This window comes from Erigeron canadensis, chromosome 5 (assembly GCF_010389155.1).
Source record: "Erigeron canadensis isolate Cc75 chromosome 5, C_canadensis_v1, whole genome shotgun sequence".
Taxonomy (NCBI): domain Eukaryota; kingdom Viridiplantae; phylum Streptophyta; class Magnoliopsida; order Asterales; family Asteraceae; genus Erigeron; species Erigeron canadensis.
Window position 1 is genome coordinate 23,168,501 of NC_057765.1, and position 27,377 is coordinate 23,195,877.

At 32.0% G+C, this 27,377-nt stretch overlaps 3 protein-coding genes and 1 long non-coding RNA gene across 6 annotated transcripts; 2 read left to right on the plus strand and 2 right to left on the minus strand.

The window, feature by feature from the left end:
- Positions 1-7,249: 7,249 nt before the first annotated feature.
- LOC122600907 lies at positions 7,250-8,363 on the minus strand. The gene is made up of 2 exons (XR_006324108.1): positions 8,196-8,363; positions 7,250-7,971 (listed from the first exon to the last, which is right to left on the minus strand). It is a non-coding gene; the product is annotated as an uncharacterized LOC122600907 (long non-coding RNA).
- Positions 8,364-9,528: 1,165 nt separating this feature from the next.
- LOC122600650 (tubby-like F-box protein 8) lies at positions 9,529-14,993 on the minus strand. Of its 3 annotated transcripts, none has more exons than XM_043773401.1 (6): positions 14,896-14,993; positions 14,535-14,592; positions 13,623-14,021; positions 13,453-13,540; positions 11,003-11,135; positions 9,529-10,554 (listed from the first exon to the last, which is right to left on the minus strand). In XM_043773401.1, exons 3-6 carry the CDS (start codon positions 13,980-13,982, stop codon positions 9,816-9,818), a joined length of 1,320 nt encoding a protein of 439 aa, XP_043629336.1. In that variant the 5' UTR covers positions 13,983-14,021; positions 14,535-14,592; positions 14,896-14,993; the 3' UTR covers positions 9,529-9,815. The 3 variants fall into 3 exon arrangements, with proteins under 3 accessions (XP_043629336.1, XP_043629334.1, XP_043629335.1); XM_043773399.1 differs by having other exon boundaries at positions 11,003-11,138; positions 14,896-14,992; XM_043773400.1 differs by lacking the exon at positions 14,896-14,993 and adding an exon at positions 14,837-14,857 and having other exon boundaries at positions 11,003-11,138.
- A 2,556-nt stretch (positions 14,994-17,549) lies between these two features.
- Positions 17,550-22,081, plus strand: LOC122599924. Its single transcript, XM_043772539.1, has 5 exons — positions 17,550-17,739; positions 18,623-19,265; positions 19,377-19,720; positions 21,536-21,605; positions 21,681-22,081. Exons 2-5 carry the CDS (start codon positions 18,697-18,699, stop codon positions 21,763-21,765), a joined length of 1,068 nt encoding a protein of 355 aa, XP_043628474.1. The 5' UTR covers positions 17,550-17,739; positions 18,623-18,696; the 3' UTR covers positions 21,766-22,081.
- A 2,280-nt stretch (positions 22,082-24,361) lies between these two features.
- Positions 24,362-26,792, plus strand: LOC122600658. Its single transcript, XM_043773410.1, has 4 exons — positions 24,362-24,465; positions 24,652-24,700; positions 24,832-25,487; positions 26,499-26,792. The coding sequence occupies exon 3, from the start codon at positions 24,840-24,842 to the stop codon at positions 25,422-25,424; it is 585 nt and encodes a 194-aa protein (XP_043629345.1). The 5' UTR covers positions 24,362-24,465; positions 24,652-24,700; positions 24,832-24,839; the 3' UTR covers positions 25,425-25,487; positions 26,499-26,792.
- The last annotated feature ends 585 nt before the right edge of the window (positions 26,793-27,377 follow it).

The following is a 27,377-nucleotide window of genomic DNA, read 5'->3' on the forward strand; positions in this document are numbered from 1 at the left end:
ATTTTACGCATACAGTGTGAAAAACTTATAAAAAATCATATATGATTTTACGCATACATTGTCTATAAAATACACAAAATCATGTGTATCACATTGAGGTATTTTGAAGGAATGTGATTCTTTAAGTAATGAACCATTCCATTACAAAGTGGTAAACAAACACATCTTTTTCATTCCATTTGAATGCATGATTCCATTCCAGCTTCTATTCCAATATACCAAACGTAACCTAAGATTATTCTTAACCATTCACCTTCTTCACCTATATTTTTTTTTGCCACATGAACATCACCTTCTCATCACCATCACCTTTTTTCCCCCTTAATCTTTCACCTTCAAGTTTAATATCTCACTATACCACACTAGTCTAATCGATTCTGGGAAAAAAGCAAAAATACTGAGATGGCAGAACTCCTGAGCTAGCAGCTTTCCTAGTTACTACTTAGTAGCCTTATTTCACTTACTATATCTTACAATACAACCAATCAAAATAGAACAAATAATAAAATAAAAGAAACCAAACCCACTAATTTTCTTTTCACCTAGGTGAACCATTTCACCTAGCGTACTTCACCTAAGCATTTCACCAACCTACCTTAATAGTTCACCTACTTATCTAGTCATTTCACCTTCTACTTCACCTAGTCCCTACGAAAGGTCTAATACTTCATAAGCAACATCACCGAGGAGTTGAAGGTAGATAATCGTAACTAATTAGACCTCATTGGAATTATATGAGGATGATGTAATCTCGTTTACTCTTACACAGTGATGGTGTAACAAAATCTGATTAAGATAACCGACTACTCTAGTCTGATGGGGCCTCGTATTTCAATGGTGAGGACGTTCTCTATTCAACAACTAGATTTTAGACCTGTGTCAAATACACGGGTTATACAACATTATTAATATAAAAATTATTATATAAAAAAAAAATAGATGTACTTTAAATGTAAAAATATAATTTAAAAAAATGAGATATTCAAATGTAAATACTGAAATCTAAATCATATCAAGGTTAAAAAAGTAATTTTATTTTTGTTAGCCATGGTTGTTAAAAACAACAAAAGTAGCAGCTGTGGGGTTTTTAAATATTTCGTGTGTTGTGATTTTATTTGTAGGGTTTAGTTTATATAAGAAGAATATGTACCTTAAATATAATTTAATTGCGATTATTAATAATAACGATGATTATCCTAATTATAATCTCATTACAATTATTAATAACAACAATATTACAATTAGTTTTATTACAACTAATAATATAATATAAAATATTAACTCGTATTAATAATGTTGTAACCACTTTAACTTTTAGCTATATTTTGTTATTAAATAGACATTATGTAATAAAATATTAATTATTTTTAAATTGAGTTAAAGTATAAATTAGTGATGAAAGACCAAAAATATAAATTAATTTAGACATGTGTTGATTTAATTATTCTTGAGAAATTGAGGATTGTGATTAATGAATTGAGGTTGTGTCATTTACCTTTCAGTATATCTATACTATATTATAAAGCAAATCCATTTTTCAACTTTCAACATTCAATTTCAACAATGTATACATGAAAATGCATGATATACCATACATTAATGCCTACAATTTTCCCTTTCCTTCATAAATCATTTTATTCCCCTAATTTTTTCAAAATCTTTTATCTTAAAAACCGTACATCGATAAAATATAAAAATTATATGGGTAATCTTAAAATTTCATACTCTTTCATTAGAGATGTTATTCGATATACTTTCAACGAATTTTTAAATCTAAGGGCGGAGCCCGTACGGCTAAGGCATTTGGCTATGACACTCTATAACATGTCACTTCCTATGATCTATCACCTTCACCATCTCACCGCTGTAACGCGCGAGTACTTGCTCTCATATTAAAATAAGGTTAAGATAAAATAAAGATCAAGATAATTAATAAATTTTTAAGAAAGTCGTATATTATTTTAATATATGTTAACGTGATAAGTTATAGTTTATCTTGACATCTAACTCATAAATGAAATTAGAACATCATGCATATATAAGGATATTATTTCTATAAATAATAATTAATAAACATAATATAAAAGAAACGTAAGTATATGTTTTTTTCCTATTGATATTACACGTACATTAAAATTAATACTTAGCTATACTAATTTTAATATATAAATATCTGGTCGACTTTATTTTTAAAAAATAGTATATTATATATTAATTAAATATTAAATAAAGTTTGTTAAAATTAGATGATTACAACATCAAAAGTCAATTTGATAAAATGAAGGGTTATGATTGGTTAATAAGTTATTAGGTCAGTTATCTTTTAGTATCTTTTATTATACTAAAGCACAGTTGCTCTAATAACTTATTGACCAATCACAACTCTCGATTTCTTAATGTTGACTTTTGTTTTCAATTTTGACTTTAATTTACACTTTTTTATTTTCCATCACAGATTTACATTTTTTACCCACTAATTCTTTTATTATACTAAAGCACAGTTGCTCTAATAACTTATTGACCAATCACAACTCTCGATTTCTTAATGTTGACTTTTGTTTTCAATTTTGACTTTAATTTACACTTTTTTATTTTCCATCACAGATTTACACTTTTTACCCACTAATTTTAATATAATAAATAAATAATAATAACTAATATATATCCGATAGAATAATAGCTAATATTTATCCAATAAAATAATAACTAATATATATCCAATAATATGTTCTATCGTATATATATATATAATTATAAATAAATAAATTAAATTTAATGTAAATATATTACAACTTTTATAGTTTTTTACTATTTAATTTTATCTTAATTTTAATCTTATCTTATCTTATCTTAATATATTTTATAAGACAGGTAAACTAATGACTTATTAACCAATCAAATCGCTTAATTTTATCAAGTTGACTTTCGCTTATGTTATCATTGAATTTAATTATAAATTAAAAATTCTAATAATCATTATCCAAATATATTATTATTTTAATATTTATCGAAAAAGTCTTATTAATTTACACTTTTTGATTTTCCATCAATAATTTACACTTTTTAACCCTTAATACTTAATTTATATTTGATTTTATCCATCAACTTGAAAAAATTTTAAAAAAATTTTAATCATTTAATTAGTTAAAACAATCTCAACATATGAAATATTATGTATACAAAATTATTTCAAAAGATGAAATATAATATATGTGTTTAATGTTTTAGAAGTATATTATTTTAAATTTGTTTTTTACTTACATTTTTACATTTAAATTTATATATTTAATAATTTATCTTATCTTTAAAATGCTATAAACAATCAGTGTAATCATATCTTTCGACTTTCTCAAGATTTCAATTTTGACTTTTTTTGACTTATTATTATATAAAAATAAAATATAGATTTACACATATAAATATCAATGTCGACTAAATGACTAAAGATAAATATTTCTTATAAAAAAATGTTATAAATTGATATCTATAGGAATCACAGAACATGGGACGATCACAGAACAAAACACGATTTACAACAGAGGATTAATTGAATGTTAAATCCAAATTGATATGAACTCCATTAAAAATTCATTCCATCTCTCAATTAAAAAGGTATAAAATTTTCCTATTTTCATATATTAGTTTTGTGTATTAATGTTTAAATTTACTATTGTCACTCAAATTAAGAGTCCTAATTCTTATCAAAGAATAGGAAAACATCCTAATTGTTATCTAAGTTATCATAGGACAAGTGATTGAAATAAACTTCTATGTGTTATGGCCCCACATCATAATTAAAAACATCTACTTGAATGTCAAGTATGGGATCATAAGTATGTTTATATTTTAATTCTTAATTATTTTTTATAATAATATTACATTATTGGTGCAACTGCTTTAAAAAAATTCTATAATAGAGAATGACTACGGCAAACAATTCCAACAATATGTCTCAACTAATAATGACAGTGACGAACATGTGATTATTGTACTATTACTTGCAAAATATATCTTTAAAATTATAACATTATTGGTGCAACTGCTTTAAAAAAAATTCTATAATAGAGAATGACTACGACAAACAATTCCAACAATATGTCTCAATTAATAATGACAGTGACGACCCTGTGATTATTGTACTATTACTTGTAAAATATATCTTCAAAATTATAAGCTTTTATGACTTAAATGTATGAAGAACTAATATTGATAATATCATAAGCTCGTGTCCAGTGTTGTTGGACACAGTCTAGAATCTAGTATATATATAAAGATTGCCATCGGAAAAAATTTAATACCGCATAATTAACAACTTATAGTGGTCATTAATAAAGTTTAGACAAGAATATATTAATTGTTGGATTCATCTTTCACAGAATAGCTAACGATTGCCATTTCTTATCGACATGTATAGTATATATTCGTCTTTAGTCTATTTCATGTCTTGTTTTGTCGTTTGTACGTTCCAACTATAGAGTATTTAGTTTGTTCAAAAATGTAACATTGTCCTTATGAATATCTCCATTCCCACATTGGTTTTCATTGAGTTTCTTTTGCAACATAGAATCGATTCTTGAACGCTAAAATGCTATTTATAGACATTATTTGTTCGTTAGTGCTTTAATTTGATTTGTGGCCCTGATGTTCTATATTAATTTTTAATGCTTTATAAAGAACTAGAATTGGTTAAGTTTGATAAAATAATTGGAGTTGAGGTTAAAGCTAACAGCTGCGGCTAATTTTTTTTTTCCAGCTTTCTTTACTGAAATTTTTGTTTTTATGACTTTTTAGAACCTTTTTGGTGCTAAGACGTTTTTCTGAACAATATCATATCCAATAAGCTTACGTATATACGAGTATGGTACTCACGCAATACGAATGCGGTTGCGAGGACGGCGGTCTAGTGGTGTCGGTGACGGTATTATCCGTGGTGGTGGCGGTGTCAAATGGTGTAGGTTGATGTAAAGGTGATAGTGGAATATTTAAAAAGATAAGGGCTTAAAGAGTTATTTATTAAAATAAGGGTTTATGGTGTAAATTAATTAATTAAGGGAAAATTTAGTAATTCATAAAAACTCTTTAAAAGCAATTTAGTACTTTCGTATGCAACATTTAAATAACATTTTCTAGTTGTAGGAATGAATAATTTTTATAAAGGAGAATCCTCCCGCTCATAAAAGTCTCAAACCAAACATTCCCTTGATTCTATTATATTTATTTTTTATCGACAAAAGGTTGGTTACAGCAAGATCATAAAATCAAGATAATTCGTTTTAATGTAAAATTTTTTGGGTACAGGGTAGAAAATGTACCCATGTAAGCTTGTATTATACCAAAAAAGACACTAAGAGTTCAGGCAATATGACTAGACACAATAGTTACAATTGTGCATCAAACGAGCACCTAAAACCCAAGGAGCAATACACTCCATATCTTATCTAGACGCTATATAATCCACGTTACAAGCTATATATAAAAATCTAGACATGAACCAAACTATAGATTACGCATTAATAATGTAGGAAGATTCCAGCTTACAAGAACTTGCTCAACACCACTTGTCTTCTTATAATGAAAAGTGAGTAATTTTAGATGGATAACAGCAAATATGTCATTACTAACCTGATCCACAGACCTCTTCTTTTGTTTAAAAATCCTTGCGTTCAGCTGTGCTCGGTAAAGTTGAATAAAATATTCTTACAAGAACAAACCTTTTTCTAAGAGTTCACAATTTTTTGAGAAAATAAGATCGTTAACTTACCAAAGTTCTTAAAATAGTATTTTGAAACAAAAAATGGTAAAACAAAACGTTCCTTGTCTAGGGAACTTTATACTGGTAACTTTTTCTTTCGAACAACAAGTTGAATAAGTTTTGCGTTTTTATTTTTCAGCAAGTGCATGTGTACCACATGTCCAATTTCTTTTATGGTCGAATATCTTGCTGTCGTTGCATATTTTCAAAGGAAAGGAGAATGATTAATCAACCTAATTGGCGTGTCTAAAGATATGTCTAAAACTTTAAGAATTTGACATGTGGATTCCACTAGTTCTCTTTCTTAAACTTGTCCCCTGATTTTTTCACATGTCACCATCTTACAATTAGACACATCTTTAGATACACCAATTAAGTTGATTTATCATTATTTTCAAAATGTCATGTCAAATTAATAACTCCTATTAATTGGGACCACAAATTTGCTATTAGTCTATCATTGCCTTAACTTTTTGCAATTGACACAAACGTAATAATTGTTACACAAGAGATTAAAAAAGCATATTTTAGTGTTTGACAAAATCATTTTGGATTTTGTGTTTCGAATGTATTAAAAACTAAAAACATAAAAATCTGTAAGTACAAGTTGGCACAACAAAACTTATAATGTAAAAAGTATATCATTAACAAACTCTGATTAGTCTGTTATATCCTAATATATTTTGACTATTATTATGATTATGATATGATAGGATTCTAAGGAATATCAAAACATGTAACGAAAGCCCTCTATGTTTGTGAATTGTGATCACATTATGTGATAGGCTTTTTCAAAGAAATCTAATTCAGATCTTCTGGAGTTCTGGATGTAATAATTAATTCGGGAGTATAATAAATGGTCAAAATAGTGAAAATATCAAAATAACAATTGCTTTTTGGAGTCTATAACGTAAAACCTTATAAATAAGTCAATAATTTATCTTTCTTACAAGTTACAAGGACGTTGGTTTGTATACCACCATTTTTTTTTTGTTATACTCACTATTTGTCCATTTTACTTATCATCAAAGGAAAAGAGAAGTTTAATACATGTAAAATGGTCATATTACCATCTTACCGGTGTATGGCAAATACTTAGACCCTGTTTTTGTTCAAATAATGTTTTTGAAGGAACTGGAATCTATCTATGTAATTAGAATTTAAATGAATTAAAATCTGAAAATTTTAAAAGTTATCTTATATTTGGTTGACAGAATTCAATTTAATTCAGATTTCTTTCCATGACATAATCCTATTTGGTTTGTAGGAATTGAAATGTAATTTATATCAAATGACAAAATTATCCTTTAATCAATATAATGTATTTTTTCCCCTAACTTAATTTATAAGATTTTATTTTTAATTTATATATGTTTTTTATAATCTTTGTTTCAGATATGTTAACCTTCCTTTTTATATTAATAAACAATTCATACATAATTGAAAGTTAATACACATATATGTGAACGCAAATCAGTATTCACACATTCTTACGAATAAGTACGAAAAAGCCATAGAAATTGTTCCAACATCAAGCTAGGATGTCATTAACTTACAGAATCAAGCTTCAAAATACAAGTGATTAACTTTCCCACATCACAAATACAACAAACTAGGATGTCAGATGTCATTAACTTACAACATCAAGCTTCAAAATAAGTACGAGAAACTTTTAAACTATGAGGTCGATCAAAAGCTACAGCTACGTTAGTCATTCACTTAACTATCCGACATCACAAATCGCACCCAATCCTCCCATTCATCTTCTTTCAAATCCCAAAAAGTAGCAACATTGTCAAGATCACTTTTCAATTTTCGAATTGCATTAAACCTGTCCAATTGAGACAATGATTTCATTTTTTTAAGCTCTGAAGGTATCATATCCTCTTTCTTATTTAGCTGAACATCAAGTTTTATATCTTCACTTAATTCAGCGATGATTCTTTGAGACGTTCACCAAAAAACATAACCGCATCGGTGAAACTTTCAAGTTCAACCACCGAACTTGTTTGAGATGTGCTCTTCCTTTTCTTATTAGGAACACTTGAAACTTCTTCAACTTGAACACATGGCTTTCTATTCTGGTATTTGATAACCAACATGTAAAGACATACAATAAACCAACAAATAATTATATTCACTTGGTTCCACCAAACTAAAATCAATGTTTGTCTTCTTTTCTTACGTTTTCGAGTTGTTAAACTAAGCCGGGTCATATCCTGTCCATGAAAATCTCATATATTACACGAGAAAAACATTTATATATTTCATATATCCCTTTAATAATAACAGTAAACCCTAATTCACAAATTCCATTATGGTACAAAATTAAAAATAAAAAAAAAGTTGATAACACATATAACAGATTTATAGAAAAAAAAAAGAAAAGAAAAATGATAGAGATGAGAGCAGATTTTAGTAAATCAAAGGAGATGAGATGTACCTTTTTGAGTGAAAACAAAGAAAAGTGTAGATCTCTTTTTCTGGTGAAAATCGAGATGAGTGGAACCAGCTATTAAGAAGTTGTTTTTTGATGAAGATGAGAAGCCATGGAGAAGAAAAGGCAATGATATGTTACGGCTGGAAAAAAAAGGGTGTAAGGTTTGAGGGCTTTTATGTCATAATAATTGAATTCCAATGGAATTATAATCTTTCCATTGATATATGGAAGGAATTCTAAATTCATTGATTTAAAAAATTCATTGGAAAGTTTCTAATTCCAATTTTTTTTTTTCTCCAACCAAACACACTCATGATGGAATTCAACATTCCAATTCCTATGAATTCCATAGGAATCCGACAAACCAAACAGAGTCTTAGCAGTATACAAGGAATTCTAAATTCATTGATTTAAAAAATTCATTAGAAAGTTTCTAATTCCAATTCCTTTCTTTTCTCCAACCAAACACACTCATGATGGAATTCAACATTCTAATTCCTATGAATTCCATAGGAATCCTACAAACCAAACAGGATCTTAGCAGTATACAAAGAATTCTAAATTCATTGATTTAAAAAATTCATTGGAAAGTTTCTAATTCCAATTCCTTTCTTTTCTCCAACCAAACACACTCATGATGGAATTCAACATTCTAATTCCTATGAATTCCATAGGAATCCGACAAACCAAACAGGGTCTTAGCGGTATACAGATCAATACCTTTCTTTCAGTAGACATATGAACCCAGGGATGGCGATAAAGGAGAGGCAATGAGTTAGCTGTCCCTATAAACAAATTCCATTTTATGTAAAAAAGGGGAACCTGTTTTGTGAAGATATTGATAGAATTTATGTGAAACCAGACATAAAAAACTTATAAACAACTTTGTTTAGCATGACCAATGTTCAGGTTTGCCTACTCAATGGTAACTTTCTTGCTCCTCTGAGACGTGCTTTTGGGAGACTTTATCATGTTCTAAATCGAGTTTCATAAGCATGTAACAACTGGGACAAACAAAAACTCGATATCCAAAATAAACATGCACTGCTGCATAATGTGTATCACCAAAGTGACTATAGCCTAATAATATTGGAGTTAAGACAATTATACCTATGTGTACGTGACGGACTTACGGTGAACGTGTAGGTTTAGGAAAAAAATGTCATGTGTATGTAGATGTGGCGTTGGTTTATATATGTGATGGCAATTAATTATGCAAAATGCATACCATGAAGGCATGAAATATCTATGCTTTTGACATTTCAAAGTCAAAAACCCTGTAAGATAACAATTACAACACTGAATCTAACAGACAGACAATATACAAGTACCTCCAAGTCAAGAACATTAATCTAAGTTAAAACCTTTCAGAAATCACTTGAACCAGATGCTAACTGCATCACAACCGACAAATGTAACCCATTAAATGAAACTTACATAAGGTCGATCTAGCTTCAAGCTTTGCATAACAAACTGAAACAGCGGATAAACTTCATAATTCACATAGCCATGTATGGACAACCATCATCATTTCAACATCAACAATCTTCCTATTTGGCCCACGAAGACGGGTACATAAACAAAATGTTAATTTTTTTTCTCTTAATGTTTCTTCTATTTGTTTTATTCACAGGCTAGTTTGGTGTCGAAACTGCTTAAACAGATTGCGAATGCTTGAAATGCAGACAGAGGATACCGGTAATCCATAGTAAACATGTCTTTACCGACTTTACCAAACTGTAAGATGACTTTGTCATGTTCTGGTTGAGCTGACTGAGAGGCTCCTGCTACTGGTGGCTGGAGTGCTGGTGGTAGCTGTTGGGCGGCGATCAGCTGAAAGTTCTTGACAGAAGCGATTGTCACACGTCCCTTAAAATTTAAGCACCAGCATTGCAATTGTTCATGCCATCTAGGTGCTTTGTTTTTCAAGACCAGGGGCATTTTTGACTTTTCACTCTCTGGCACATCACTTGATGTTGCAGCTCCCATGATCTCGGAAAATCTAGAGCTGCTGAATTCTGTTGACCGGTCGAGTGACCGAGAGAAAGAAATGCTGCGGAAAGAGTCTTCTAGAGAGTGGGAAGGAAGGAGCAGCTCAGGTTGACCAGGGACTGAACCGCCTGGCTCAAGTGATGAGGCAGGGATTGACTGCATGATGCAGTGCATCCTACGTGGGCCCCGTGTCCCAAGCACGTTAAGCTCATAGGTGATGTGAGCAATGTTGTAGCTGCCACTTGGCATCTTTGGTGAAACTTTTTTGGAGTGAAATCTCTTGCTTGATCGACCTGGTGGTGGCGTATGAGGGTTGAAATGTGGGGGTTGCGTGTCGTATATTATAAATTTTGTTCCAAGAAAATTTGATCTGAAAACACAAGCATGGAATTGTTATACTCAGTGCAGGAATCACATTAAGAATTACCATCCACAAATATCATATATCGTCAAAATCATACCACAAACATCGCCTTCAAAATGCCGATATTGACTTACGTTTCTTACAATACAATCTGACATTAAAAAAAAGTAGGATTTCTTTTGTGGGCAATTTGCTTATAATTAAAGGTCGGGTTCATTAAAGGGTATTATAAGATTCAATATGCAGGGCATTTCAGGGGATGTGATTAGGATTCACACAGGTTGCTTACAAGTTCAAATCAACTATCAAAGAAGACAACTTAAACACAATGATAAAATCTTTTACTCTAGAATATATAATTACTTACTTACAAATGTATATTACTGGCCTTTGAACTTTGAGCAAGTTAGATCTAGAGAAATGCATAACCAGAGGAAGATCTTGAATACTATACCTTAGCTTTCCAATGTAAGTGCTGCTTGATCTCGAAATGTTATCAGGATCCATGGATATGACATACTCAGTGCATGTAGTTCTGCGTGTTCGTTTTGCTGAGAGCAAGAACTTCCCGTTTTCAACAAGCAAAGCTGCTGCATAACCAAATTATAACATAAAGATACATGGAGTATATTATAAATGTCTGAAACCACATGAGACATCACATAAGTAAACATCTTTCTATTTGGAAGATTTCAAGGATAAGAGTGCAATGGACTTTTGATAAATGTAAACTGGGATATTACGATTTCCAAACAATTGTAGCGTGTTTATGCGTGTCTGACATATACTCACAACTAAATAAATATATAAAAGAAACTATATACATACCTAACAAGTACATATAATAAATTATTTTACTCTACTTCTCCATTTACTTGGTATGCATTTAGCTTTTGATTAATGTGGTGTGACTCATACAGTCATACATTAGTAGTGGATCAGGTAAAAGGTCAAATTGGTTCGAGTTCACATGCCAACCTACTCCCACAACTCACAAGCCTAAGAAGCTCTACTTTAATTTATGTCTTGAGATGTACATTCCCTCTATCTTTGCTCAAGACTATCATCAAAAACGGATCCTGTGCATTCCCAAATCCAAGTGCATAAAGGGGTTGAAGCACACCAATATCAATCCAAAGAACTTGAAGCACACAGACACCTCAAATTCCTAGCTTATATTTAGAGATTCACAAAGCATATTCCGGCCTAGTCCTTGGAGGCCCAGTTCAAGTATCTAATGTTTTGGACCCACTCCTTCCGTTAACCGATGCAGTCATATCAGGGCCTAAACTCAAAATTTTAGGCCTGTTTGGTCCCAAATGCCTGATCAGTCTAAAGCTATTTGCATAGGGAGCAGTCCAGATTATTATAAATACATTTATAAAAATTGAACCGTCAACTTTTACAGCTTTTGAGTTGAATTTTGTTTTATTATAGCTTATGCAATGAATTATTTATTGCTTTACATAATAGCAATGTATATAACCGCTCCAACCTCGTCTATGTGAATTGTGAACATAGAATGATATCTAAAAATGTTAATACTGATGACGTTTTTAGGTTAGGTAATGCAATCAGAATTCAATATGATGACGATGTTAACTTGTAGGTTTGTCAACGACACGTCTAAACGGTAACCATGCCTTGACGGTCCTTGATATCCAAGCCAGTTTGCCTAACAGGTCTAAGGTTATTTGCATAGGTATCAGTCCAAATTAATACAAAATACATATTTTATAAAAACTGCGTCATCAACTTTTATTATTTTTAATTAAAATTAGTTTTATATATAACTTATGCAAAAAAATATTTGTTGTTTAACATAACAGCAATTTATTCAACCCCCCCCCCCCCCTTCTTTTCTCTCTATAATTGTGAACATGGAAATATGGAATGATATCTAAAAATGTTGACACAGATGCGTGTTTAAGTAGGAAACGCAATCAGAATTCAATATGATGACGATATTAAATTGTAGATTTGCCAAGGAAAAAGAAAAGAAATACACGTCTAAACAGTAACCAGGCCTTTACGGTCCTTAATATCCAGGCCAGTTTGCCTAAGGCATTTGCATAGGGATCAGTACAAATTAATATATATATTATAAAAAATTGAATCACCAACTTTTTATGTTTTTGAGTTCAAATTTATTTTATTAAAACTTATTAATTTTTTATTGCTTTAAATAATAGCTATCTATTCAACCGCTCCAACCCCATCTATTTGAAATGTGAACATGGAATGATATCTAGAAATGTTAATATGGATGACGTGTTTAAGTAGGCAGAATTCAATATGATGATGATGTTAAATTGTAGATTTAGCAAGGAAAAAGAAAAGAAGCACACGTCTAAACAGTAAGCAGGTCTTGACGATGAGAGAAAAAGTTTGAGCAACCATCTCCAAGATGGCCTAACGGTACGGCATCCATCCCCAGAAGGGACCTATAATGGAATGGCCAGAGAAAAAACTTAGGAAATTGCCACGAGAATACTGGTTAGGCTTCATACGAGCCAAAGGCTTGACTTTCCCCAGGTGGCTTGAACTAGGATCCCTTCCCTTTCTACCTGATTTGCAAGTCTAACAAATCCTTTGGGAGTAGTTATGAGCTAAGCTGTGAATTAGTCCCAATTGGAATCAATGAACCATAATTATAGCCTATTCTTTCCTATTAAAAGAAAACCTCTATGTATTTATAACAATCCATATCATTCATTCTTTTGCAAGGGAAGTATGTATATTCTTATTTTATTTTTCACTTTAAAACTAAAAGCATTTCATTTGACATACAATCTAGCATTCATCTAAACTAAAGACCCTTTCGTTCAAGATGATTCCTATCAGTATTAAACAAGTTCAATGAATAATAGTATAAAGTCTAACTAGATCTGCATCAATGCTTACCTGGACTAAGACAAAGGAAAAGATGGTATGTCAAGTTGGATTTATCCCTCTTTATAAAACATTGAATTGTTCCATCACGAGATCCCGGCTGAAACAGTAAAAAATATTTATTACTTAACAAACATGGAAAAATATTTTTTTAACAAAATTACCAGAAAAAGAGCATATACCTGTTTCAGGGAAACCGGAAAAGTAAGTTTTCCACATGATTCAGGGTTTCTAACAATTTCCTGACACATACTTCTCCAAGATCTACAAACAGCAGCACAAGCAACAACATGTTTTCTAGCCGGCCATGTGCTTTCACTTTCTTCCAATCGTTTAATTACATCAAAAAGAAGCTCAGGTGGAAGATTAGCCCACCGACTGTTCTGAATCACAAGCGCCGCCAAATTATTATCACTCAAATCATTAACCGAACCCTGTGACTTTCCTCTACTGTGATGACCTGAGAGCCTAACTTCAAAACCCCGTCTCGATAAACTACCAAATCCATCCCTCACATCACGAACTATGCTACGGAAAGACATTAATTACATACACAAACAAGTCCTTCTCACTCAACACAACTGAAAAATAAAAAGCCAAAAAAGAGAAAAATATATAGTCAAAAAAGGCAGTCTCACATGGGCCTAAAAAGAAGCTAAATTATATATCTTTATCAAGTACTAACTTCTTTCTCTTTTCTATTTTTCAGACATACTTTTAAATGTTTTAACTAAAAGTCACCTTAATTATTGAATCAAAACTAGTTGGAGAATACTAATAACTTTCATGGTGTCAAACTACCTTAGGTGAGTAATTTTAAATAAAAAATAATAATACTTAAGTTGAAATAATTGACAAAAATGTGAAGGCAAACAATCTTTGTCCTAAATTTTTAATCTTGTTTTAGGAAATGGGCATATGTTATAAGAATATTCTTTATACCCACCTTAATCATATCTACAATAGATTCCTCATGTTCCTAAGTGAATATAAGCTAAGATTAGGCAAAAAATTCTTTAAATAAAAACTAAAAAATTAATTCTAAAAGCTTGACAAAAGTGAAAAATACAAAAAAATAAAAATGATTGACAAACCTGGTGGTGCAATCTAAAATTCCATCATATCTTGCACTGTAAGAACTGCAACCAAGATCTACAAAACCCAAGTCAAAATTCATACAAATTCATTATTTATATATAATTTAAAAAATGTAACATTAAATAAAAGCCACAAATTTACATTATTAAGATTATTAGCATGTGCGAAATTTAAAAATGATTTTTTTTTTAGGAGGCTGTTCAAATGATTCAAGAAAATCTAAGAGTCTAAGACTGGATCCTGGAAAAATATTCCAACATCACTTAAAGGGCAAAATAAAAAAAGCAAGAAACTTTACTTTAGAAGATGAAACATATGATGGTAAAAGCTTATAGAGATAAAGATCTATATATATACCTTAACTTAAAAGAAGAGTTGAGAAAAATAAAATCTTGAAGCACTTGAAGATGAGGTGGTTCTAATAATTAATCTTTCAATTTTTTTATTTGAAAATGAAAACTCAATAAAGACAGGTGGAAGACAAGAAGTGGATTAAGGTGGAAAACTTATTTAATTAATAGCCCGGTATCGCGTAATGCTGCACTAATGACGGATTAGTAGTGATGACAACTAGTGGTGATAACGAGGAATGTTCATTGTGACGGTGACATCGAGTTGTGTATATTGAAGGAATGTAAATTGATGTAATAATGGTAATAAGAATACATAATGAAATGTAAATGGAATGTTGATACACAATAATTTTCATGATATATAGTGATTTTCAGTGAAAAAAAACTCTTTTTTTATTTGTTTTACTTTAATACTTGTTATATTTTACCTAAAATCATGTTATATATGGGAAAGTGAATATGATGTTGTTCTTCATCTAAACTTATATGGGAAACACTTCACATTTTATTATTTTAATTATAAAATTCATGATGGCTCATGATTTATTTAAAATATCAAAATATATTAATATATTTTAATGGAAGGGGTTCTCATCTAACTCATATTCACTTTTCCCATTATATATATTCTACTTTTATAAACATTTAAAAAAGGTACTTTAGGTGTTTCATCATTATACAAGGAAAAAAAATAAATATAAAGGCTTTAAGCGTGAGAGTTTTAAAGTCTAAACAGAAGCGGAGCCAGGAATTTTGATTGACAGGGGCTCGACCGGTTACGAAAAAATATTTTATTCTAACATTTTTAACAAAGTTGTTCAACTTTACGAAACACACATTTATTTTAAAAAAAATACAAATAATATTAGTTTCTACTTCCAACCAAATTATTGAGATGCTATATGAACTCCATAAATGCTAATCAACAAGCGAGTAAAAAAACATTACTGATGAGATTAAAAATATTATTTGTTTACTTACAAAAAAAGTATACTACAAATATTTGATAGGAAATTTTAACTTGATGGTAAAAATTTTTCATGTTTTGCTGAAAATCATGTAGAAAGGCATCTCAAATAGATTGTTACGGAGTATTATTATAGGCTATGTTTGACACGAGCTTTTCAGAAGTTTTAGTTTTTTATTTTAAGTTAAAAGCTCCTAAAATATTAGAAGCTTTGTTTAGTTTTTATTTAAAAGAAAAAGCTCCAAAATGAAACGCTACTTGAAGTAGCGTTTCAGGAGCTTTAACTTTTCGATTAAGCTTGTAATCTTTAAAACTACAGAAATACCTCTTGAAGCTGCCGCGACAGCTACCATACCAAACATTTAAATAAAAGCTACAGCTTGCGGTTATAACTAAAAGCTACAGCTTACAGCTCGAACTAAAAGCTACATTAACAGCTACAGCTATATTTGCCAAACATACCCTATTATACTTTGACTTTTCTTTTGCCATTCAAGTATAATTTTTAAATATATACAATATCCAATAGATAAAAACAAAATAAAAATAACATTCATCTTCTTCCTTCTATTATGTTGCAACAACCACCCACCAAAAACCACCATAACATTGAGCACCACATAACAATTAAAACTCAAACCCACATCCATTTTTAAAGCATATTTGTGTTGGCTTAACTGATTTGCTTGTCAGAAATCTGTAACTTCCAGTAAAATGTCATGATTTTTCACTCATATTTTTTGCATAGCGGGAAATCGCACAAGATTGAGGGAGGCTCAATTGCAAAAGCATTGCCAACAATCAGCCATGAGACTAACCTTTCAATAGAATACATGGCTGGTTGGAGTGGCTAAGCACCGGCTAGCCCCCCCTTGGCTCCGCCACTGAGTCTAAAAATGCTAAAATTTATTAAACTTCTTTAATATTAATATGCCACCGCTCTTTATATCGAACGCTCCCTCTCCCCACAAAACGTTTTTCAAAATTAAAATTTAAATGGTTTTTTCTCAGATCTGAAGCTCACTATCCAAACCTTCAAATAAAGTTTTATTTTATATATTGACCCCTTTTAATCTCATTCTTTCAATTTTTTAGGGTTTTTCTCAATTGGCTTCTCTCTTACACGGAAGAAGATTGTCAAATATAAAGTCAGCTTATAAGAGGTATTTAGTGGTTTAATTTGATTTTATTTTGTATTTCTCAATAGGCTTCTCAATTCCTTTATTTTTGCGGGTTTAACTTTTGTTAATTTTTTTTTGTATTTCTGCGGGATAAAGAGTAGGATGTTGGGGATGATATATAACTTGAAGGATCTAACTTAAAATGACAGAGGATTTAGACTTTGAACTTAATTATGAGGTCAACATGAAAGACTTTCGATTTAGGATGGGTTTTTACTTTGTATAATGGGTATATTAATGTCGGGTGGACGAAAATGTCTCCTACGTGACATGCACGTAAAGTGACTTAACGGAAGTAGAGACGAAGTGCAAATCACATAGTTGATTTCAGCTTAAAAAATTAACGGATGAATGAAAACGCAAAATTTATAAACCACATGGACGATTATTGCAACTTATTATTTTCCTAAAATTGACAACCATTTAATTAGTGACAAGTGGCATGTTGTCATATGACAACCGAACTCTTTCGAGAGTCCAACCTTCAATCTCTCTCTATCTTTTTTTTTTTTTTTCACGAAATTTTTAATCGCCGACCAAGTTTGTGTTCACCAATAAATATAGTTTTAGCCCTCCTTATATCCCACGCAATTAACGGCAAAACCCTACTTCCCCTTAATCTATCTTTGATTGCAATAATCGGTGGTGTGGACGGCGGCGGTAGTTCCCGGTGATTCCTCCCCGTCCTCCTAACGAACAGGTTTTTTCTCTTTTCATTCTCTGATTTTTTTATTTGTTAATGAATGGATCCCAATTTCTGAATGGATTTTCTTCTTCCTCTGAATATATCTAATTTGTTCCTCTGATTTTAGATAATTTAAACTCAAGAACAAATAAATTAAAATTAATATCCATATATTAATTAATTAAAATTAGAATACGAAAGTGTAATGGGGGCGGCAGCGGTGATGGGTGGTGGTGGCTGCGACGATTGGTGGTGTTCGTGGTGGAGTAGTGTAGGTTATCAATGTAATGTGGTTTTGATAAATTGTTGAAACTTAAAACTCAACAAATTGTAATTTGCTTTAGAATATAGTAAGTATAGATATAGATGTACACAACTACTCCTTATTGGTATGACTGAATAAGTAGAAGGTTGTTATAAAAAAAAACCCGTAAAAGCCCTGGAAAGTGTGTTGTATGTATTTTTCAATTTAATTTAGAACTTAGTATTGTAAGATGTAGTTCTTTTTTTGAAAGGTGTGAATGACTCGCGAATGTTGGGAGGTATATCATACGTTGTCTTAATCGAGTATTTATGAGAGCCCCCTCGCAGAATGGATCCTAATCTAAACTCGTCGATGAGAAACCCCTATCACCCAAAGATCTGGAGGGGAAACCTCTCTTAAGCCCCACCATAGGTGGAAATTAAATGCCCTTGGCCACCCCCGACAAATACTATACATACAATACTGATAAATGAAACTTTGATACATACGATTGTAAGTTATAAGGTATGATGCATATGATAAGTTTTTAGGTAACAGTAGATACATACGCTTATAAACATTACATGCTTAACCCGTTATAGTCTTAGTTATTTCTTTTCTCTGGTATATATGTTAATAATGTTATAATGCCAGGTCGTTGAATTGTTTTGTGAGTACAAAAGGGAGACGCAGTGCATTATTTTCACATACGAGAGTGTTTTCTGAAGATGTCTTGGAGGAGGGCCAACACTCCTGGATGGGCTGCATATGACCCCAAGAATAAACAGAAACAAGTCACAGAAATTGAAACACATGATGACCCTTTTCCACCTATATCAAGGAATACAAGAGCCTTGCATCACGGCCAAAACCAGTCAAGAAATGGTGATCTCAGTGGGAAATCTTTTTTCTCCGTGCTAACCCACTCGACAAGTGTCCCCGATATGGTACATGCTCACACTTTAGTAGAAAGTAGTCAGAGTGATAAGATAAATCCGAAATTTAACAAGCTCAATGAGCTTTATCCCCGGGCTAATGAGTACTTGATGGATATATTAGCAGCTGTAGATTACGATATTGACAAAGCCTCAAAAATTCTAACCGAGATTAGGTTGCAAGATAAGGAAGCAGAGTTTGAAGACTATAACGAGGAGGTTGGTCATACTATAAAGAATAATGAACAGTTAGATGATCATTATTATTTTATGATGGATATGAGTATGATTCCAGTGGAGCCTGAATGGGAAGATGATGACATGTACATAATTCATAGGAAGGAGGCGATCAGGGCGATGAGGTATGAATATATGAATACAATTCCCGAGGGATTAAGGATTTTATAACTTATGCTATATCTTATGTATATCAGGATCAGTGTTACATGACGTTTTGGACCTTTGGTGAACAGGTTAGCATCTCGGCATAAAAAAGCAGCTACAGAGGCCTATCTAAGAGGAGATCATGCAGCTGCACGAGAGTACTCTTTACAGGCTCGAGAAGAATGGTATGATGCTAAAAAACTTAATGCCAAGGCAGCGAAGGAAATTCTAGCTATCAGGAACCCTGATAATGATGATTGGAAGTTGGATTTGCATGGTCTTCATGCCACGGAAGCTGTGCAATTTTTACTAGAGCGCTTAACGAAGATAGAGTCACAGATGTCTGGGACGCATCCTGCAAAACCTGATAAAACAGACAAGATGGATAGACAAGAACAAATATACAGGCCTAGATTATTGGAAGTCATTACAGGTACTAAACATACAAATATATGTATATATCACTTTCGTATTGTCTACGCACGAATGCTAATTACTATCACAAACTAACACATGCTTAGACACACACATAGCGCCACACACTTTTGCCTGAGGTCTTTCAGGAAGCAGTCTTTCGACCCCAGGGTAGAGATAATGACTTTACATCCTACGTCCTCTAAACCCTGCCCCTGGCAGAATTGGGTGCTGTTGTAGCTGCTGTATGTAAGAGTGCCAATTTACAATGCTGCTGTTTGATAATCAATACAAATTTAGATTTGTTGAAGTCGTATTATTTTATTGCATAATACTATGAATCTGAGGTTGTAGAAGAGGTGTATTGCTTAAGCCAAGTTGATTAGTGATATCCCCTCTTGTTGATGGATCTCATGGTACCAAAAATGAAAAGGATTAGAGGTGGAATATTGTGCAGATTGGATATTGGTTAAAACACTTAAATCGTCTGTATGGGTGTGGTTGGGTTGAATGGAATCTCTTTTTGTCCTGATATGAAGATTTTCAAAGACAAAATGGTATGTCAAAATAGGGTTACAAAGGTTATAGCTTTGTATAATTGTTTTTTTTTTAATAACGCGATTTAGGAGATTTTTATGCTTTAAAAAGACACTTTGGGTGATGTTTAACCTATTTGACCCCTTTTCTTTGTTAACTGTTTGGCACGTTACACATGAAATATTAACCCTGGTCAACCCTTTTATAGGTATATGGGGTTGAAATGTCCATCCTTTTCAGACAGTTTAACTCTTAACGTTACATGGAAATATTTCTAATAAGCTTCATAGAGCACCTTTTGTAGAGAAGAATAGATCATGAATGAATAAGAAGGGTAACATTCTGTCATTCTGAAATAGTTTAAAAACATAAGAGGCTTTTTTTAGTATTGTATTATCTTTGGCAATAGAGGTGAGTGGGCAGCAACATTAATGGTTTCATTAGACAAAAGAAGGGTATATGTATTATCTTTGAAAAGACTGCTTTTTTTAGTTATCTGTACCAGAATTGAAGGACTTGCATATTTTAAAAGCCAAGTGAATGTAGGTCTGTTAGTTAGTTACCTATTAACTGTGTTTGGATATAAAGCATCTGCCAGGATAATTATAATTTGTATAAATTATTGTTTTATGTGCTGAATGAATACTCAATAAAATACAAGTATTGAAAACTCAGCAACTTAATGGATGATATAGCAACACATGTGATTTTGTTTAGTTGAGTCATTCTTTGTTTATTCAGTCTAAACAAAGAACCCCATTAGTGACTTACTGCATTAAGACGGTATAGTCGAATTCAAACACCACTGAAGTCATATGTGTTTTTTGTTTCCTGCAATTGCATTATGAGTTTCTGATATTATTGATTTTACAAAATATGACCTGAAGGAACAAGGGATATGGAAGTGGGTTCTCTCTTATTTATGTAGGGTTTTGAATTACGACACTGATTATAAATTATGGGCTAATTCTTCTATAATTGGTTGTACATTGGGTTTTTGTCATTTTTGTGTATTAAATTGTATTGCTTGTCTTGAGGATGAGAACATTAAAATTATATTGATTGAGTAAATTTGTTCCAAGTGACGGTTGTAATCTGTAATATAATACGAGTACAATGTTTTGTATCTTTGAGTGCATTTTCTCATGTTTCATACTTGCTATATTTCTACTACTCTATTTACCACATTTTGAATGTCGGATAAAGTTGGAAATGAAATTGAAATTTGTTTTGGTTTTCGATATATCATTGTACAATACATTTTTTGGAAAGTTAAATGTCAATCGTGATATTGCAGGGATAGGTAATCACAGCCGAGGAGAAGCTGCGCTTCCTGTAGCAATAAAAAGCTTTCTCAGTGAAAAACGGTGCGTTGTTTTCATCATTTTACATAAGTTAGTAGGTTATTAGTTATGTGGCTCAAAACGTATGTTGAATAACAGGTATTATCATTTTGAGGCGAGGATTGGGGCTATAACGGTGCGACCTAAATTCCGTAAACAGTCAAATGCTCTCTCTAGTACATAGGAACATGGAAAATGTAAATTGTCTTCAAGGCTTTTGGAAGTGAAGTTGACTCCTTGTGTAACTTTGTTAATATGTTCATTTTAGCATTGTAATTCATGTCGTTGTTCCTTGTATAATAAGCACTAGAAACAGGAGCAAATGTGAGTGTGTGTGTGTGTTTTTGTTTTATTTGTTTTTTTTTTTTTTTAATTTTTATTTTAAAGGTAATAGGCAAAATTCATGTAAAGAAAATATTACAATGCTACCTTTTAATTGATAGTGTAATATGGTAATTGTACATTGTATAATAAACAAAAACAGTGGTTTAATTGACGTATCTTGAACGATCCAAGGATGGGGATATTGATCGAGCTCATGCTATCGTCGAAAATGGATTTGTTCTTGGCGTCTTGCATGTAAAGGATTAGGACCTTTTTTGATGCAAACATGCGCTCATTAGTGAATTCTTTGGTAATTCAATAGCTCATACAAAGCCTTACACAACATAGCAAAATTTGACCCATACTACAAAGAGTGACCTCAAGATAGATAAATTTTGTTATGGATCAAACACACAAGCAATGAATACCAATAAATAAAACTTGTATTTGTCAATCATCGAACATATATTTGATGTATTATACTCTGCCTCAAACCTTTGAGTAAATTGATAATAGTGTTGAAGGAAGCCTACTTGTTGAATGGTAGTTTAAATCCTTCATTGAACGGTAATTTATCTCTTATTACCATTTCAAGTATGGATTTTTCCAGCTACTTGTTGATCAAACCTCTAAAGCACATTGATGATTGTTATTAATTTAGTGTAATTGAGGGATATGATTATGATACTTTGGGTTTGGAGGTACGGAGTGTACGCCCATTAAGTGAATAACATCCCGGACCTTGAAAGCATTGCAATAACTGATGGTTGCTGTTAATTTTATAATAACAAATTGACAATCTTTGATCACATAATAGTAACGTTTTTTTCATGAGATTTACAAGAATGACAACTTTGAAAATTGAATTGCATGAAACATGGAAAAGTGAAATGTGCAGTAACTTTGAAAATGAATACCAATATAGGCTAGCTATTGTGGGCTAGTTTTTCACTTCATCAATTCACATGCCATATTCATGCTTTCATTTTCAGTTCTTTATTTTCACATACAAAAGTCTTGTTTCATTATATTATGTGATCTAATTTAAACATGCGGACTTTCCAACTTCTTATAAATATATATTCATGTAGAGATGCATGAGTACACAAAGAACACATATTGAGTTCATAGTTATTGCAACTTTTGGGTGTCTCTGTCTTGAGAATTATACGTGAGAAAATAGATACAAAACACGAAATACTTTTTAGCGAACGGGTCCTAGATTTCAGCCAAAATCTTGAACGTTACTCTTTGTACTATCCCAAAACAAAATTCGTGTAACCCAGGCAGATAGGGTCGAATTGTTATTTTCGGAAAATGATATCACGATACAAAGAGATATCCGGTTATTGATTTCTTACCCTTGTAACTTGAAATTTCCCAACAATGATCCCGTATAACTGACCCATGAACATAATCTTCTTGCTTTTTAGACCCTACTGAAGAAGTATTGCTTACGCTATTGTCGGCTTGAATATATCGTTGATCCAGTAGCTGTATAGATTACAATGCTATAGAGATACAAATTCACTAATAATCAAAACTTTTTTACACTATGTTTTTCACGGTATAACTTTTGATTTTTATTAAAATCTACATAAATGTTTAAGCAAAAAATGTATAGGAATGAAAAAAACATTAAAATTGAAAATTGATTCCTCTGTTGGTGAAATTCAAGTTCTTGAGTTAGGGACGACGATATGTTAAGGGACACCTTTATTTAGTCGACGAGAGATGACATCTTATTACATTTCCCCAAACCATGTTTGCTTCTCGTGACAATGAATCAGTCATGTTACATGATCCACATTCTATTAATACGCAACATCTGCATCTGATGTAAAGATTCTTATAGTGTAACATATCGAAGTGAAGAATGGGCGGTAGAAACTGAAATTTAAATCACCTACAACATATCTTATAAAATCTAATTTAAGCTGTCGGGTATATATATGGTCATATATACGAAAATACACAGATGATATAAAAGAAAGTGTGTATTTATCGACGTGGATAAGTCGACTGCTTGACAATTCAGATTTTCCGACGCAAGTGAAAACCATTCTTTTACTAGATATACACGTAAAAAGTGAATATATGGCTGTTAGATAATAAGTTTAAATATTTATTGTATAATGAACTAATGATTGTTATGGATTAACTAGTCCAATTGTTCTGAGGTATCCCAGATTTTACTGAATGTTTTGAGTTCCATCCTTTTGGGATGACAAGTTTTGAGGTTTTTTCTTCAAATACTTGTGACATGTAAGGCTTCACCATTATATCTTAATTTTAAATACCGACGGAATGTTAAAAAAAAAAAAAGTTGGATTATATACCGAAATTTAAACATCAGTTACATATTTCCGTAAACTATATATATGTCATTCGAGTTTTGGCCACAGTTTAGTCCAAAACCAGTTTAGGGATTCAACAACAACAACAATAACAATTTATCATCATCTCTACCAATCTGTTTCTCTCAAAGTATCTATCAATCGGAGAAGTCAACGCGCCGACTCCATCTGTTTCTCTCTCAATTAACATCTCCAAATCAGTGGTACGATTTTTCATTATTTTTATTTTGGTGGTTCTTAGAAGATAATTATGGGTAACAGTCCCAAATTAGTGGCACGGTTTTTTTAATTTTTTTTTTCGTTGTGTGGTCTTTAGAAGATAATTAGGTGTCAATTATCGGTAACATCCCTAAATGATTTCTTTGATTTTTTTTTTTGATGGTTTTTAGAAGATTATTAAGTGTCAAGTAATTACTGGTAACATCCCCAAAAGTAGTGGTACGATTTCTTTGACTTTTTATTATTTTTTTGGTGATTTTTAGAAGATAATTAAGTTTGAATTAATTACGGGTGACATCTCCATATCAGTGGTACGAATTTATCTAATTCTTTGTTGTTTTGGTTTATAGTTAGAATTATGGGTAGGAGTAAAAAGAGGAAAGTAGGTGATTCAGGACAACCACCGCCCAAATCCAGCCGCACTTTCAACGGAACAATCGACTTGAACCGCACTCGCACTCGTTCAGGTATGAGACACAACCGCGCTGGTTTAAGCAAGCCAACTCCTCTGATCCCGGATCCACGCAACAGTCGTGATTATCTCCCCGACGCAACATTAAAACCTGGTTGGGAGTCGAGCCGTGACTATCTCCCCGACCCAACATTAAAACCTGGTTGGGAGTCGAGCCGTGATTATGTCCCCGACGGAACATTAAAACCTGGTTGTGAGTCGAGCCGTAATTATGTATGTCCCAGACGGAATATTAAAACCTGGTTGGGAGTCAAGCCGCGATTATGCCCCCGACGGAATATTAAAACCTGGTTGGAGTCAAGCCGCGATTATGCCCCCGACGGAATATTAAAACCTGGTTGGGAGTTAAGCCGTGATTATCTCCCCACGGGAACTCCTCTGACCTCGGAGCTAAAGAACGCCCACTCTGGTTTACCTTTGATCCCGAAGCGAAAGAACAGGACTCGTGGCAGTGGATATTCAAATGGATAAGCAGACTTAATTTCAAAGATACTAGTGGAGATATGATTGATTGCACTTCACTTGGAATTGGAGGTAAAAGTGTAGATTAGGTTGTTAATGTATAGATTAGGTTGTTATTCGTATTACTCATTTAATGAAATTTCGGGTTCTCCTTCTGCTATTTTTATTTTATTTTACCTTTTTCTGATGACTGCTTGATTCCCATTTGCTTTCTCAGATATCTCAAATTAGTTAAATGGGGTTTTTTTGGACCTTGCTTTTGATGGCTCCTCCCGCATATCGTTTAAACCATATAACTTGTATAGATTATATTTTATGTGCCGAATGAATACCCATATATTACAAAGTATTGAAAACTCTGCAACTTAATTGATAAAGCAGCACACCCGTGATTTTTTTTTGATATAAGTCATTTTTTTTTTCTGTTCAGTCTAAAACAACCCCATTAAGACATTTTCTCACGAATTCAATTAAGTCGACTTCAAACACCACTGAAGTCATGTATGTTTTTCGTTTCCTGCAATTGCATTATGTACTTGTGATATTATTGAAGATTGATCCTAAAATATATGACCTGAAGTAACCTGAGCATGTGGAAGTGGGTTATCTCTTTGTTTGATCTGTAGGGTTTTTAATTACGACACTGATTTTTAAATTATGCGATAATTCTTATATAATTAACATTTGGTTGTATATTTGGTTCATTGTTATTTCTGTGTATTGAATTGTATTACTTGTCTTGAGGATGAGATTATGAGAACATTAAAATTATATTGCCTGAGTAAATATGTTCAAGTGACGGTCGTAATATGTTATAAATACGATGTTTTTTTTCGTGCTCCAATTCAAACCATGTTGGTTTATGGTTCTTGTCATGTCATGCTCCGATTCAAACGATGTTTTCCTGTATCTTATAAGTGCATTCCCTCAGGTTTCATACTTGCTTAAATTCTACTACTCTATTTAGGACATTTTGAACGTACGGGTAAAGTTGGAAATGAAATTGAAATTTGTGTGGTTTTTTGTGATATCATTGTACTGTACATAATTTGGGAAGTTAAATGTTAAATGGTGATATTGCAGGTAAAGGTAATCACAGTCAAGGAGAAGCAGCAGTTCCAGTAGCAATTAGAAGCTTTTTCAGTGAAAATGGGTGTGCTTTTTTTCATTGTTTTTACCTAAGTTAGAAGGTAATTAGTTATGTGGCTCAAAACATATGTTGAATTACAGGTATTGTTATTTTGAGGCAAGGATTGCGGTTATAACAGTACAACCTAAATTCCGTCAACTGTCAAGTACTCTATCTAATACATAGGAACTTGGAAACATGAAAACGGTCAATAAGGCTTTTGGAAGTGAAATTGACTCCTTTCGTAACTTTGTTAGTATGTACATTTTAACATTGTTATTCATGTATTGTATTATTCATGAAAAATGGATTTTGTTCTTGCATCTAAAGGAACCCTTTTGATACAGACATGTGCCCATTAGACTTTTGTGGCAGTGAAATTTAGTTTGAATAAACTTTGACTTTGACCATAAGGGTAGAGACACAACCCCTTGTTTGATTAATCAAGAAAGAACTTTCAAAAGTCGATGCATAATCGTACTCCTCCAAACAATTAGCCATTGTCAAAAAGCACATTGATATGAATGCGTACAACTGACCCATGAACATAATATTCTTGTTTTCTAGACCTTGCTGAAGAAGAATCGCTTATCATCGAACCCATGTCTTCCCTTTTAGTGCTTTCGCTCTTGCTGGCTTGACATATATCGCTAAGGAACTGTATAGATAACAATGGTATAGAGCTACAAATTCATTTACTGCCAAACATTCTTAAAAACTTATCATTCTTAAAAATCTAAATAAAAAAGAACACGTATTACTTATATGCAACATTTGTTTCTGACATAGAGATCCTTATCAAATTCAATGCAGGATGTGAGCTTTTGGCAAGG